The sequence below is a fragment of the Acanthopagrus latus genome, chromosome 4, assembly GCF_904848185.1.
Source record: "Acanthopagrus latus isolate v.2019 chromosome 4, fAcaLat1.1, whole genome shotgun sequence".
Lineage (NCBI taxonomy): Eukaryota > Metazoa > Chordata > Actinopteri > Spariformes > Sparidae > Acanthopagrus > Acanthopagrus latus.
Genome location: NC_051042.1, coordinates 28,440,760 through 28,456,065, shown reverse-complemented (window position 1 = coordinate 28,456,065; position 15,306 = coordinate 28,440,760). Strand labels below are relative to the sequence as shown.

The window sequence follows — 15,306 nt, the reverse complement described above, 5'->3', positions numbered from 1 at the left end:
ACCTTGAGCACTCTCATGTTTGCATGTAGGTGTAAGTGGAACTAAAAGAGCTTTTTAGATTAACTGACAGAGAGAGTGTATTTTGAACATCGTCACCTCACACGTTCAGGGAGTTTTAGTATCTGTCAGCTCGCTGTTTTGGTTTCATGGCCTGTGACTTTACTGTTTTTTTGTTCACTCTCACCAGCTTCATTTTCAGTCGTGTTCAGTGAAAAAAGCTTAAAAAATCGACCGCACACAACCTGCGCAGGACAATAAAAACAATAAAAAAACAAAGTTAGCAACCAGCTGGCGCATAAATCGGAGCATTTAGCAGCTGGCAAAGAGCGGGTGACCAAAATGGAGCTGAAAGGCGAATGTGCTTAAACCACGACTCTGAATTCATGATGAATTTACTCCTTGTTAAAACACGACAGGTTCAGGTTCTTGGCCTGAATGTTTGCTGTCTGAAGACAACAATACAACATTTTTATTTTGTGCTATTTGTCCCACACAGGATCTTTGTCACGTCAAACATCTGTTTTGTAGAAATTCAAATGATGATGGTTAAAATGGCATGAAATCACCAACTCCCACACAACACCTATACTGTGTTAAGTATTCATCCTTATCCACAATTGGCTTTTAAAGCTGAAGGGCCCAGGGAGCGGCAGCAGGATTTAAAAGAGCAAGCTGCATCTAATTTCACCCTTCATAATATTTGTCTCCACTTGTCCTCTCAGGGAAAAGCTACTGTGGATATTTGTTACACCTCGGACTTAAAATAATGGGCTTCACTGTACAGGACCTGACTGCTGTACTCAGTCCCCTCTGCTCTGGTCTCGGGAGCCCTGTCTCGAGATGGGTAAGAGGTTCCCATGTGTCCTGCCACTCAGCTAATTGAGGCCTGGTAAAGCCACGTTGCCATGGAGGAGACTCCTACATATGGGGATGCTACTTTTAGACTGGCTCTTTTGGGAACGTTTGTGCTGAACATTTTTTTATTTCTATTTTGTTATTTAGTAGAGCAGCAATGTTCAGTTTCTCATTTGAATGACTTCTTTGACATGAATCACACCTTTCACCTTTTAAAAAAGAAGAGAAATGATTTAAAGCTAAAAATGCTAACTTGAACTTGAACACATTTGTAATCCAACATCCCATCCAACGCGGTCTTGCACACAATTACTGAACAGATGTATTGACTTTAAATGCTAGGATACAATGTCTAAAAGTGTAGGCTACATTTTCCATATATTTCCTCTCTGTGACTTCAGCAGTGGAACATTTTAAACACTTTCACCCTCTTACTTTCTCAGACGACTCGTCTGAACTAGTCTGTTTCTAGCACAACTCGGCCCTAAGAGCTAAAAGCTAATGTTAGCACTTGGACATGCTCACACTGACAATGACAATGCTAACATGCTGATTCTTGTAGACATACTGTTTACACTGTTCTTACCATCTTAGTTTAATGTGCGAGCAAGCAAACATTTGCAAAGTAGCGCTTAAGTACACATTACACGGTTAAAATGAGACACAGTATCTAAAAGAATATTGATCTAGTATCTCAAAATATTGACTTAGTATCTAAAAATGAATGACACCATCAGGAAGTTCATGAACAAGCTGACTTTCTGTCTCACTTCTTCTTTCTTCTTCTTCTTCTTCTTCCACATTATTTTGAGATACAAAGTCATTATTTTGGAGAATTCTCTCATGATAATTTCTTAGAGGATCAAAAATGTCATCCTCATGTTGGAGCAAAAGGAGAAGCAGGAGGATCGAAACACATTTAAATGTTTATTTTCTTGGAACCTAGAATGCCTGTACAACATTTCATGGCAATCTATGGAACTGTTACTGTGACATTTTAGGTAAACCAGAGACGTCTCATGACCAAACGACATCTCATTTACGAAATTCAACAATGACTAGAAAGGTTCCGACCCAAATTGACGCTCGACAGCACAAACCTACTGCTTTTATAGCTACAACACTGTACTTAAACACACTGTTCAGCACATGTTGTTCTGAATACTGTGTTGGCCACAGAAAAAAGTGTTGCGAGAGACACGCTGATAAGCTCAGTGGAGTAGCAACATGTCATGCATACAGAGTGCTTTCAGTGAGTCTGTACGCCGCACGTCCTCTAGATTTCACAGAGACAGAATAATTCTCTGTACTTTACATGCGAAGTGTGGAGCCGTCAGTCAGATCGTCTGCTGCTCGAACAAACCGGAGATGAGTCAGCCGGCAGACAGTGGTGACATCATGCACGGCAGGAGGATGAGGAGATGAAAACAGAGATATGGCAACCAAAAATAGCCCCAAAAACAAGCAAATATGTTTCCAAAAAATAAAGGGTGATCCATATTTTGACTGTGGAGGACGCCTGCATGTGTCAAGGCTAACCTGCAGTTCTGGTGCAATTATCCCATCTCCAAATTCAATTGGATTGTGGACCAGTCAACCTTGTCAGACGCTCAGGATGATCCATGCGCTGTTATCTACTCATCCCTACATTCTGGACATCATGCATTCGCTTAGAAAGGGAGGTTACCTTGGCAACCATTCTAAAACACATCATCTGGACAATGTCATGATTTCATTTCATTATCGTAATGACTCCAGAACTGACGTAGGCCCATTTTGCTCAGTGCAACGACGAGGTAGTCATTGAAAATCCATGAAAAAAAAAAGGAAACAGCCTTATGGATTTTTTAATTTTTTGTCAAATGCTTTAAATGTAGTCCAGGATCAAAGTAGGCTATGTAGCGGTGTCGATGGCTTTTTTTTACTATTTGATTTAATGCATTCCTCCATTTTGTGCTGTTAATGGCAGAAGTGACTTAAATCGGGGCACAAAGACGCGACGGAGACAGGGTACAAAGACAGAGTGTGTCTGTGGTAAATAAAGCCCTCATTTTCTCCTTGGATGACTGCTATTGTACCGTGCCATGTGAAAGAACATTTAGTTAGGCTGTATCAGAGGACAGGTTGTCATGTTTGGCCTCATACGTGCGGAAAAACCCCATTTGTGACTCAGCGGCTCAAATTGAATTTGTACTTTTTCCTGATAACCTCGCAATGTTCACTTGGTGTGCGGCTCTTATCGTACGCATTGTGTTTGTAACAGCACTGAGTCACACAGAGACGAATGAAAAGATACCGTCTCCCACACCCACAAACCTGAACCTCCATTCAAAAATATTAATGATTTTTCACATTAATGCCAGTTCATTACTCTGTGTTGTGTGCCAGATTGTTACAGGATGTGTATGAGACATCCTTTTTTATCACGTGTTTCCTCTGTTCTCGTGCACCTGATGAGAAATCTAGTCAAGGAAAACTTCTCTGTGCTTTCTGAAGGTTGCATCCGTAGTCCTGTCAGTGAAATTCAATCCAGTCGAGTCTCCACCCCTGCTGGACCGTGCTTGGTGTTTCCACAGCACAGGGTCAACCGGTGCAACATCTGCACACCAGGAGAAATTACCTTGACGCTCACGTGCCGTCTTTTGTCCCCAAATAACTTTAGATCAAGTAGGCAAGTTTGCCTCGGGCAAGGCAGTTAGACCTGAGATAAAAGGTGCACTGTTGGGTTTGCGGAAATGGCCTCTAAATTAGATGGGAGTGGAAACACTGAAGAAGAATGGGAGAAGGTCATGTTGTCTCATTCAACCTCAAAACAGTGCAATCTCCCTCCTCCGCATCCCTTTTTAATCTGTGCAAGAAACAGGTGGACTCTTGTTCTTTTGGTTTCTATCTTGCCAGCATTTGATGAAAAAGAAGGCCAATGGTTTTGTGTTTTGAGTCATCTAAAAGCAACATTGCACGACCAAACTGAAATATGAGAAAGATAAAGACATGAATACGTAACGGGTAACCTCTTTCCCTTCAAGCCGATCTTTATCCTGTCAAGAATGTCCCTCAATTTGGCAGAGAAGCCAACATGCAAACACTTCCCCTGGAAACATTAACCTATTTTAACATCCTTTACCACAATGCAAAGCATGTTTACACTGTTGAAAGCTTTATGTCCGGTGACGTGGGGGACAAAGGCGCAGGTGAAATGAATCACTGCTTTATATAATATCGAGGGTGATACCCATGAGAGCGGCACACATAACTCATTTTTGTCTCCAGTCTCGAGGGAACAGTAAGCTTTAAAAACCTCTTTGCAGTGATTGAGCTCTTTCAGGCTGAACTACTTGAATCAAATAATTACAGTGATGACCAAACAACACTTTTTGTGGTTGGAAAGTTGAAACAGTAACCACCAGCGCTGCTGACTCCTGTCAGCAAACAAACTTTAGCCATGCTAGCAGTGTGGCTGTAGGAAAGGTAATCAATCTACTGTAGGTCTATCAGTTTGGTCCAGACTGAAATGTTATTCATGCCCCCTCAGGAGGAGTTCTAATTAAAAAAACAAACTCAAATTATCAACAGAATGTAAAAAAAAAAACCACACAAAATGTTTACAAAAATCTGAATTCTAAAACAAAACAAACAAGCAAACATTCCTCTAATATAGTCAAGTTTTTAGCATTTTGGAAAATAAAAGATGAGTCTGGATTAGTAAGGCTTAATGCATGTCAAAACCAAATCACTACACATTTGAACACATATAGACTATTAAGATAAACACACGTTTTACTTTGCATAAATACAAATAAGTTCCAGCAGTCCAAAAATTGAGGTTTTCAGTAGAGAAGTAGAACGGCCCACATGTACAGTAGTCTGCAAAACAGCACGGGCAACATAGCAATTTCATAGGCTCATGTCAAAATTAGCTCCAACAATCAGGACACGAGGGACATTAAGGCAATGCAGAAGATGGGATCAGCAAGTCCCATCAATCATTCAAGACAGCGGGCAGGACTCTGGCAGCGTGATGGATGACAGCGGTGAAATGAGACAGAGAAGAATGCACCATACGTCCAGCTTGTCACACTAAGTTTATACTGCCACACATCAGTGCTTCCACCACTTCATGATCAGCGTTAGCAACACACTGCTCCAAACAGTGCCGTGCAGCCTGTGAGTGACTACGGTGCAATAAATGTTGGAGGAGAAATTAATGGGGGTTGTCCTGTCCTCATGTCAGATCATATGCGTTTGGCATCTGCATGATTTCATGAATCATCTTTCACCAGTCTGGACTGAATAAAGATACAGAAGTACAAACACAAACATATTTCCCCTTTAAAAAGCAAAAGCCATTATTATCCCACAGCACGCACTTAATAGTCGAACATGCACGCACACTTGCTGGAGGCCCAAACTGAACAGTTTACTTGCATGTGATCATGTGAAAGGGTGTCTGTCACTAAGCAGTCAGTATGGAAAAGTGCCGGAGGTAATGAGGGGGCAAGGACTCCTACTGTTAAATTTAGTATGAAATTAATGGAAAACAAAGTTTTCCCTCGCCATCATCTCCATTCGATTAAATTGGAGACGCGACAGACAACATGAGGAGCTGCTGAACTGCAGCAGCAGTCACACAAGGACAGCATTAACATTTGGAGGCTTTGTAAAAAAAGGAGAGCCAGTCAACATTGTCAAAATTACCAGGTGGTGATAATTGCACTGGGAGACAAAAATAGTTTGCTTTAAGCAGGATGCTGTCACTGAAAGCAGCTGTGGGGAAAACAAGTCAGCGGCAGACATCCTTTAGTCGTCCCGTGTCGCCACCAGCCCAATAAACTGACCACAGTGTTCGACATGCTGTTCTACACACTGTTAAAGTCTTCATGCTCCAGCACGCAAGTGGCATGCAAAAACCATTTCTCTTTTTCCACTCATTCCTCTGTAGTTTTAATGTTTCTGTTAGATTCACAAGTTAGAAATGGTGATGATAAGATGCACATTTCTCAGTCTGGGAGGGTTGGGGGGGGGTGGAGACTTAAGAGAGACTAAGACTAAAGATAGAAAGATATATTTCATCTGTGTATGTACACAGAAATATGTGCTCAGTACAGTTTGGTCCACAGTCCTTGGGGAAAAATTGTCATATAACTCATATAAAATGCATACAAGTATATAAATGGAAACCCATAATGTCTTAACAAGTCAGTGCAATGTAGCTAAAATGTCACTGGTTACATTATGTCTTCTCTAAGTACTGTATATCTTTAGATTTCATGAAAGCTATCATTTGAGCAGTCCATATGCAAACTATTATAATGGTAGCAGGTTCAGCATGTTGGTCTACCTATTTGATTGACATTACATTTTTTACAGACACTCGTGATCCTCAGAGGATGAATCCTACTGACCCTGTTGAACCCCTCAGTGACGCAGTGACGTTCACATTGTGATTGAAGTAAAATGTCTGAACAGCTACTGGACGAATTGCCATGAAATGTGGTTCAGACATTTTTTGCTTTTCCATCAGGATGAACCCTGATTTTTTATTTGACACCATCATCAGGTCAACTTTTAAAAATGCCAGAAAAACAAATGACATTCCCGTCAGCCTCTGAATATACTCTTAGTTTAGTGCAAATCGACAAATAAATGATAGCATGCCAAACAAAAAATGGAAAAAAATTGCACACGAGCCTACCTACCAAATGTTAGCATTCTAAGTGTTTTCCCTGTCTCTTTCGGTCGCATGTTTAAGCCTGTGGACGACTTGTTTGAATTGTTTAATGCTGCTGGACTGTGGATTTCTTTGTGTGAAGGACCCAGGTCAGATTTTCCGTGACAGTCCAAAAGATGTGACTCCCTCTGCTCTGCTGACAGAACGTAACAAAATGGAGTCTGCTAACATCAACAATCAACCGGCTTCAAGCACAACATGGAAGTTTAAGAGCGTCAGGTCACAGTTATGTAAAATAAACTGCACTTATAGCCGACATGTTAGTGTATAAATAAGCATTTCTGCTCTCTGACACTGTGTTTATACGCTTACAGTCGGCCTGTCAGTGATGAGTGAGTGACCATGTGTCAGAGCTACATTTCTAAATGATCGTTCATTATGTTTGAGGCGGCACGTGAGCTCGACCTCAAAGCTTTGATGAGAAACCTGACAAACAACAGGAAAACAACAAAAAAGTGTTTGGGCTCTACTTTTATCAGCCAGAATACGTTTTTAGCCGAACATCCAACAAGAAATATTACGCAGAGGGCTGCAGACCAGAACAAACCAACAGCATATAATTAAATTCAAAGAAGATCTTATTCCTTACCCAAATTGACTGTTGGCTAGACAATCACAGCGCTAGTTTGATGGCTCATTGTACTCAAACAGTAATTATGTCCTTAAAATACAGTATTCGTCTTTCTGTAAGAAACCCAACCCTGTCTTCATTCTCCTCCGACGTGCTCCCTTCCACGGCCATGAACACATTTTAAGATTTCTATTCCAAATGCAGAAAAGTTGTCATCTCGTCAGCCATGAATAAACTTAAGTTTCCACTTCTTTCTTCTTCTTCTCCTTTTTCTTCTGATTCTGATGATGCCTTTTCAAATACATTTTAGCCTCTAAACCTGTCATTTTATTTGACTAAATGTAGCTGCACACAAGCAGACGTTCCCCTCGAGATAACACAGAGCCAACTTGTGCATTGGACACATTCAGGTTCAGCTGCATACAGTGAGCTGTCTTCTTCTATTCATAGTTTCAGCGTCTGGGTAAAAGTTCAATTTTGGGCAGACGTGACTCAGTCATCAGCCTATTTAACAGCCAGACAGTCAATAAAGTCAACCCACCAGAATTGCGAGGGAAACATTGTGTGGTTTTTATTGTAGAACACAAATAAACTTCTTACTATTAAAAGAATTACATTTTTAACTTTAACCCATCATTCAATAATATCAGTGGAGTCATACCGTGTTATCATGCTTCTGTTGCCCAATTAATTCCAGGCAAATTGTAATTAAAAGTGACAAAATCATTGATTCAGGTTTTTGTTCTACATGGAGACGCCGGAACATAGCTAACTGATTTGATCATCATTTCCAGTTAACTGCATGTAATGTATCTATTCAAATACTTGATACTTGTGTCATAATATGTATTTTTAAAACATTCAGTGGCCTCTTTGTCAGTAATGGCAATGCACAGTTGATTCCCTTGTATTCCAAGTGCTCCTTTCCAAATGTACTTGAGCCTAGTCTGCCACCTGCTGGCTATATTGCTGTAAGACGCTGTTTGATCATAGCTGTTAACTGTTATTGGAGCTGAATTGTGTTTATTAAATCTATATTTACAAAGAAAGTGAAATTAGCCACTTCTATTTGATTAATTTAAGAGACAACCATAAGAATCTGAGCATAGGCCACCAAATAGTGCATATGAACTCATTTTGAAGTACATTTTTGCACTGGATACAAAGCAGCTGTGTCTCCCATCTTGGCGTCGGCCCAGCATGACGACAGAAGGGAAGAAAAGTCACTCTCGGACTGTGCCAGGCTCCATGTCCTGCAATCAGAGCCTCACACTCTGTAGGCTGAGTGACAGGGTGAGCAATACATGACCATCAAATAATCTGAAATAAACTTTGAAAACTGCTACTGTAATTATGAGAGCAGCTACTGCTGTAAACAATATACCATAATATCAAAACCCTAATAATAAAGCTGAGCATTAAGCATTAATTAATCATCTTTGACCTTGCAAACTGCACCATCCTAAACAAAAGGTAGATTAACGATTTACAAAGGTACAACTATCATTATTTCAGCTAGATCTTGTTGCCTTCCTCAGAGTTGGGAAGTATGTAAAATGGCAAATATTCTGATAGAAACACTTGGATGTGCATCTAGTCTTCCTGGGTTCCTGAACAAAAAAAGTACAATATAGACAATGAGAGAGTATGAATTATAAAAAATGTGAAGACAATCAAGAATGCTAAGCAGATACACAAACAACAAGAAATAAGGATGAGGTGATAATAAAGTACAGGCAGTACAATCCTACAGAGGAGGTATGGGGGCACACATTTAACATAGTGATCAAAACAGGTCCAGATGTCTCTTGATCAACTGGTGTCAAAGGGTTCTTTCCAGACGTCACTTCTAATGTGTATTCTCTTCCTCACCTATTAAAAATATTCACCCCATTTAATTATTTTCCCCTTTTTATTGCATTTATAAATTGAATCATGGTCAATACACAAAAAAATTACAAAAAAAACCCTCTTTAATGTCAACGTGAAAATAGATTTCTACAAAGTAATGTCAATTCATCAAAAATACATAAATGCATGATTGAAAAGGCATTTCCTTTTAAATTAACTGACCTGTTTCAACAGAGGTCCAGCCACTTGGTGCTAGTATTCTCACAATTAGTTAAATTGTGAAATGGAGATCACCTGAGTGCAGTGAATGTGTCTCAGGTGATTGTCGTATAAAGACACCTGCGTCCGGAAGGTCCAGCCACTGGTTTATCAGTGTTCCTGCTAAGATTACACTATGAAGACAAAAGAACACTATAAGCAACTCTGTGAAAAGGTCATTGAGAAGTATAAATCAAGGGATTGGATCCAAAAACATTTCCAAGTCAATGAACATCCCCCAGAGTAAAGTTAAATCCATCATTAAGAAATGAAAGAAATATGGCACATATTTGCTCAGAGCAGGCTATCCTTACAAACTGAGTGACACCCATGACTACTCTGAAGGAGTTAAAAGCTTCGGCAGCTGAGACAAGAGAGACTCTGTGTACAACATCTGTTCCCCGGGTTCTTCACACGCCAAAGCTTTCATGGGAGAGTGGCAAAAGAAAGTTAGTGTTGAAGAGAGCTCATGAAATCTCTACCAGAGTTGTACTAAAAGACATGTGGGAGTCTCCAAGGTTTTTGGCCATCAGACTGGAGATTATGTTTGACGAACACCAAACACTGCATATCACCACAAACACACCAGGCCTGGTGATGGCAGCATCCTGCTGCAGGGATGCTTTTCAGCAGCAGGCCCTAGATGGCTTGTTATGGTAGAGAGGGTAAAATGAATGCAGCAAAATATAGTGATCCTGGAGGACAACCTGATTGAGTCTGCATAGAACTATGACTTGGGAGAAGATTTATTTTCCAGCAAGACAATGGCCTGAACCATACAGTCAAAGCTACACAGAAATGGTTTAAAGACAGCAAGGTGAATATAGTAGAGTGGCTCAGTAAAAGTCCAGACCTCAATCCAATCCAATCCAGAATCTGTGGCTGGACTTCAGAGGGGCTGTTCTCGCCTGGTCATTGTGCAAACAGACAGAGCTGCAGCAGTAAAATTACAGCCTCTAGATGTGCAAGCCTGGTTGAGACCTACTTTACATCTTTTTAATTAATTAACATTACTTTGTTGAAATCTGTTTTCACATTGATGTTAAAGAGGTTTTTTTTGCACATGTATTTTTCTCCATTTTTAAAAGCAATGAAATGGGGAAACAATTAGGGGGTGGATACTTTTTAATAAGCAAATGAAACAAACCCACTTAAAAGCTAATTGTGTGCTTTGTGTGTGTGTGTGTTTTTTTTAAGGTTTAAACTGAATGTGTAGATTACTCCTGCTTCATAAATAAACATTTGTAAAATAACCTTACCTCCGTGTCTTTGTTTTTTGTGATTCAGTCGTGAATTTGCCCCCTTTGAATTCTTGCACAGTATATCTGGCGCATGCGCAATGCAACCTGACGAGGGAGCGAGACAGAATGTTCTAGTTCTCGCACGGAAGTCTCGCGCATATTTGGCAGCCACGGAGGCGCAACCGAACGCATCAACAGCGACTGGAGCGACGAGAAGGGAACCGACGGCCCTTTGGCTGAGCTGATTTGGATTTCGGGCGAGAGAAGCGTCGATTCATAACATGACCAGTGGGTATCGACATATATTTTGACTGTAAGACATTCATGTACTTAATTCGATTGCACGTAGTCTGTGGTCGTTTTTTTTTTCGCCGTTAGCCTTGGCCACCGCCGACCTGGGTTCCGTCTATTTGCTGAAATGGACATTACCCTTTCTCTCGCTCTGTCTCTTTTTTTTTTCCTTCACAGAGTTCATGCCAGCGTTGTCGCCGTTCGGTTGTAAACAAATAACGCTAGTGGCCGTGCAGTCGCTGTGTTGACATGCTTCTGTGTGGCCACAGTGTGTGCATGTGGCCATTTAGCCGTGTGTTTTTATTGTGTGCGTTCGTCAACATCGACGGGCCACTTGGGCCGTTTGGAGTCCAGCTATTAGTCGAGGCCTCGGCTCTCTGGAGGGACATACCTAGCATACAAAGCGGACATTTCTCTGTGACACCTGGCTGTCAAAAATGCTCATAATCGTTTTTATGTCCTCAAACGTGGCTGTGCCGTCGTTGCTTGTCATCAATTAGCCCACTGGAACGACCCTCCGTGATAACGACGGTAGACGCTGCTCCAGAGCGCCCCCGTGCCACGTCGGCGGCTTTTATACGTTGCACCAATTTTATTCATGCCATCACACCGCCGTACTAAACAGGAAGCAGCCGTTTGTCATTGTGCATCTTTTTTTTTTTTTTTTTTATAACGTCAAACGCTTACGAAGTGCCTCTTTTTTTTGTTAGTATTTTTATTAGAAGTAGGGGTTCGAGTGTGTAGCTCGGGGTGTTGGTCTTAAACGTGCCATTGGTTGTGTTACATTGTCGTTTACTTTACCTTTTTGTCTGACCTGCAGGAGGAAACCAGCGTGAGCTAGCACGCCTCAAGAATGCGAAAAAGACCGGCGACCAGTCCAAAGGGAAGAGGAGCGACGATGGGCTGTCTGCTGCTGCTCGCAAGCAGAGGTAGGCAGCAGTCCGCAGCATGGTATTTCAGGAGTGGGATGCTCACAAACTCGAGAAATGTACTTTGGCAGCACTGCATGTTTTATCATGACTTGTCGTGTAGGGATATGCACACTATTACAATCTAGCTAATTGAACATTTTTGTAAAAGTGCAAAACCAAGTTATTTTTACTTGAGAAAATATCCAAGTCCTAATTACTGTTGCCACGTATGTGCTTGAAAAGGAGAACATAGTAGTTACATCTCTGTTTTTTCTGTGTAACAATGGAGTCTGCCCTAACAAAGTCTCTTTGAACCGCCCTTTCTCTCCTAGGGACGCCGAGATAATGCAACAGAAGCAGAAAAAGGCTGATGGAGATGGGAAAGGCGGCACCAAGACCAAGTAGGCCACAGAATGACATCGCAGACGAGTTCAACTCAGTGTTTCAATAAAATCCCATGTTCAGCATTCTTCCTGATATTTATGAGAATGGGTCTGCCATGTTTTGTCTATACTCAAGAATCTAGGATCCTACATTCTTCCCTATGGCAAATGACATTGCTTGTTGGACTTGTTATTTTTCTCGGTAAAAATTATGTCTGAGCAAGTTAGCAATTGTCCCATGTTGCTACTGCATGCAGAACAGCATCGGTGGTGTAATCAGCAGGAGAGAGACGAACAATGTTTGACACAAAGCATCCATGTACCAGTTGTGTATTTTTGTACAATAATGTCCCCTGCTGGTTTTAAATAAAGTGTATCTTTTTAGTTCATGCTTGCTTGAGTTACTCGTGGGAGTTCTGAATGGCAAATGTTAACTTTTCAATTATTTTAGTTTCATCTTGTAGATGCCATCAGTAAATACATTATTTACTGGATTTTCTTGAGTTTGTCCTGCTATTTAAATCATTTGTATAACATTGAATTAGTGCAAATACTAAAATGTAAGTATTTTCTATACACAAAAGGTGAATAATAGCTGTAATGAAAGCTTAAATATAATTTCACTTGGACATTTGAAACCATTTAAACCCTCCCTGTACATGAATTTAATTAAAATTTTCTAGAAAGACAGTCCTGCAATTTGCTTTTCTGATGTCTAACACAAATATATGAAAATATTACTATTCCACCAAATAAGGTCACCACTAGTATAACTGAATAATCAAAAATGTATGATAATTAAGCTAGATTCTATAGAATTATTTAATATAATGATATACTTTATTTACAGAGCACTTGTCAGAAGTACAATGTGCTGAACAGTGAAATCAAATGACACAAATATACAAGAAGAGCTGTGTTAAAATCTTAAATAATAGAATTAAAACCAATAAACAGGCATATGTGACAAAATCAGGGTATGTTCTCTGATAAAGGTTTTTAGAGGAGATTAATAAGAGGCCACAGTCTTGGACAACCCCATTTCCTCAGACAGGTCCTTACAGAGCATCATCTGATTTGTGGATTTACACTTTACAATCAGACAAGACAGTTCACCTAAAGACACTCAAATTGTTTTATTCTGCCTTTAAGAATCCAGGTTGACAACAAATCAAATAAGGCATGGCAAATGAAGAAATGTCTGTTATCATTTAATGGAGATTGCCAAGACGTTGTGTCTGCCTCGCTGCAACAGGATGAAACCGACTCGATACAGTGGTTGTATCTGTGAAGCAGGTACAGCACAATGTGTTCATGACCTCCTTACGTCAGTCGTTTATCTGACTCTGCAATGTGTGCATACCAGAGAAACGCAGTGGGCTATTATGGGTGCAGTACTATGTGCAGAAAGTCATGCCAAACTCCTGCAGTTCACCAGAAGAAGAAATTGGCCAAGATATAACATCCTGTCCTCATAACTTGTGGTGAAAGGGAGGATACGTGTGTGTTGTGTAACAGTGGGGTCTGCCAAATTCACTGTAATTAAATAAAGTGTGCCAGCAGACCTTACAATACTTCAGAGGCGTCACGACCACTAGATGGAAGCACACGACAAGGTATTTTTTTTTTCAACCCTCCTCTGGCTGGTTAGCATTGGATTTTATCAGAATGGTAAAGCATATGAATTGTGTTTGTCAAGGGGTGTGTGCTCTCTCACAGTTACAGGAAGACATATCATGGGTCCAATCACACACACACACACACTCACTCACACACATACACACACACACACACACACACTCAAGCACTGTTATTCCAGAACAGTTGACTGTCATCCCTCCAAACCAAAGTGCATATTGCTGATATTCTATGGTGCCAGTGAGCTACAGCTCAGCCTATTTATAGTCAATAAGCTGTGTGTCTACTTACTGAAATCCAGCGGGTTTGTATCCTCAGTTCTCAGATTACAGAGCGTATAATTAAGTCACCAGTTTAGCTTTTTTCCCATCTCAGATAGCGTTTGGGGGGGGAGTAGCTGAAGAACTGAATAGTGATGAGGAACAAACGCAGCATCAGCAAAGTTGCCTAAATTCAAGAAAATTCAGACCTTATCCTCTATCATCCGCGATGCCCTGCTCACAGCTTTGGGTAAATCTCACTTAAATTCCAGCATAAGGCCCGACAGACTGAGTGGGTTCTGGCGAGTTTTTCTTAAAAACAGACCAGGAAGAGGAGAGGAGCTCGGTGGTAATGAGACACAGAACGCAGAAGAAAAAGACGAGAGCCAGCTCATTTAATTAGATTCATACAAGACGCCTCATCTCTTTATGCCTTCTCTGCTGAATTGGTTGAGATAGGGAGAAGACTGCATTGTCGTAGCAGAACCGGTGCGCTCCTATTTTACACTGTTAAATAGTCCAGTGTCAAAGGACAAATGGGAGAGACGATGGACAGCAATGTGCTGTAGCTGCTCGGCTTTACATGTGTTAAATACGGCCTCAAATTACCCGCAGTAAAGACAGGCTGTAGTCATTCACTGTAAAGTCAAATCCTACATATCCTCTCGCTCCTCAGAAATCCGGCTTCAGCTACATACTGTGTGCAGTTAATGACGAATTAGAACTGCAGCTGATTATTTTCACTGATGATTAATGTGCAGATTATTTTCTGAATTAACTGATGAACCTTAAATGTTTTGTTTTGTCCACAATTTAAAGAAAGATATTCTGTTTACTGTCACAGAGTAAAAACACCTGAAAATATTGACATTTAAGAAGCTAGAATCAGAGGAAATGTTTCTCTTAAAGGTCCCGTTTTCATTTAAAGTCTCATACTTTTATTTTGGGTGTAAACTAGAAAATGTTTACAGGCTTTAATGTTTAAAAAACACACTAGTTTTTTCACACTGTCCTCTTCTGCTGCACCTCTCATCACCCTCTGTCTGAAGGCTACATTTTAGTGCCTGTCTCATTTAAGCCAGTCTGCTCTGATTGGTCAGCTCTCACAGGCTTGAGCAGGCACCGCCCACCACACCGGCTGGTGTTTCTGCACTGGCTGATGGGAGATGACTGCATAGTGTGACATCATAACCTTACAGAAGTCCTGAGTGTTTGAGTATGAGTGTTTACAAATGCTGTAACTCGACGGACTGGACCGCCCCAGGGAGGAAGAGAGTCAGAATAAGAGCCACGCTGATCTGCCTTAGTTTTAACGATGC

General features: G+C 40.8%; 1 protein-coding gene and 1 long non-coding RNA gene across 2 annotated transcripts; one reads left to right on the top strand and one right to left on the bottom strand.

The window, feature by feature from the left end:
- Nucleotides 1-7,700: 7,700 nt before the first annotated feature.
- On the bottom strand, nucleotides 7,701-10,632 carry LOC119018605. The gene is made up of 3 exons (XR_005074798.1): nucleotides 10,523-10,632; nucleotides 9,228-9,397; nucleotides 7,701-9,026 (listed from the first exon to the last, which is right to left on the bottom strand). It is a non-coding gene; the product is annotated as an uncharacterized LOC119018605 (long non-coding RNA).
- An 11-nt stretch (nucleotides 10,633-10,643) lies between these two features.
- Nucleotides 10,644-12,478, top strand: serf2 (small EDRK-rich factor 2). The gene is made up of 3 exons (XM_037096408.1): nucleotides 10,644-10,792; nucleotides 11,616-11,724; nucleotides 12,039-12,478. The coding sequence occupies exons 1-3, from the start codon at nucleotides 10,786-10,788 to the stop codon at nucleotides 12,109-12,111; spliced, it is 189 nt and encodes a 62-aa protein (XP_036952303.1). The 5' UTR covers nucleotides 10,644-10,785; the 3' UTR covers nucleotides 12,112-12,478.
- The last annotated feature ends 2,828 nt before the right edge of the window (nucleotides 12,479-15,306 follow it).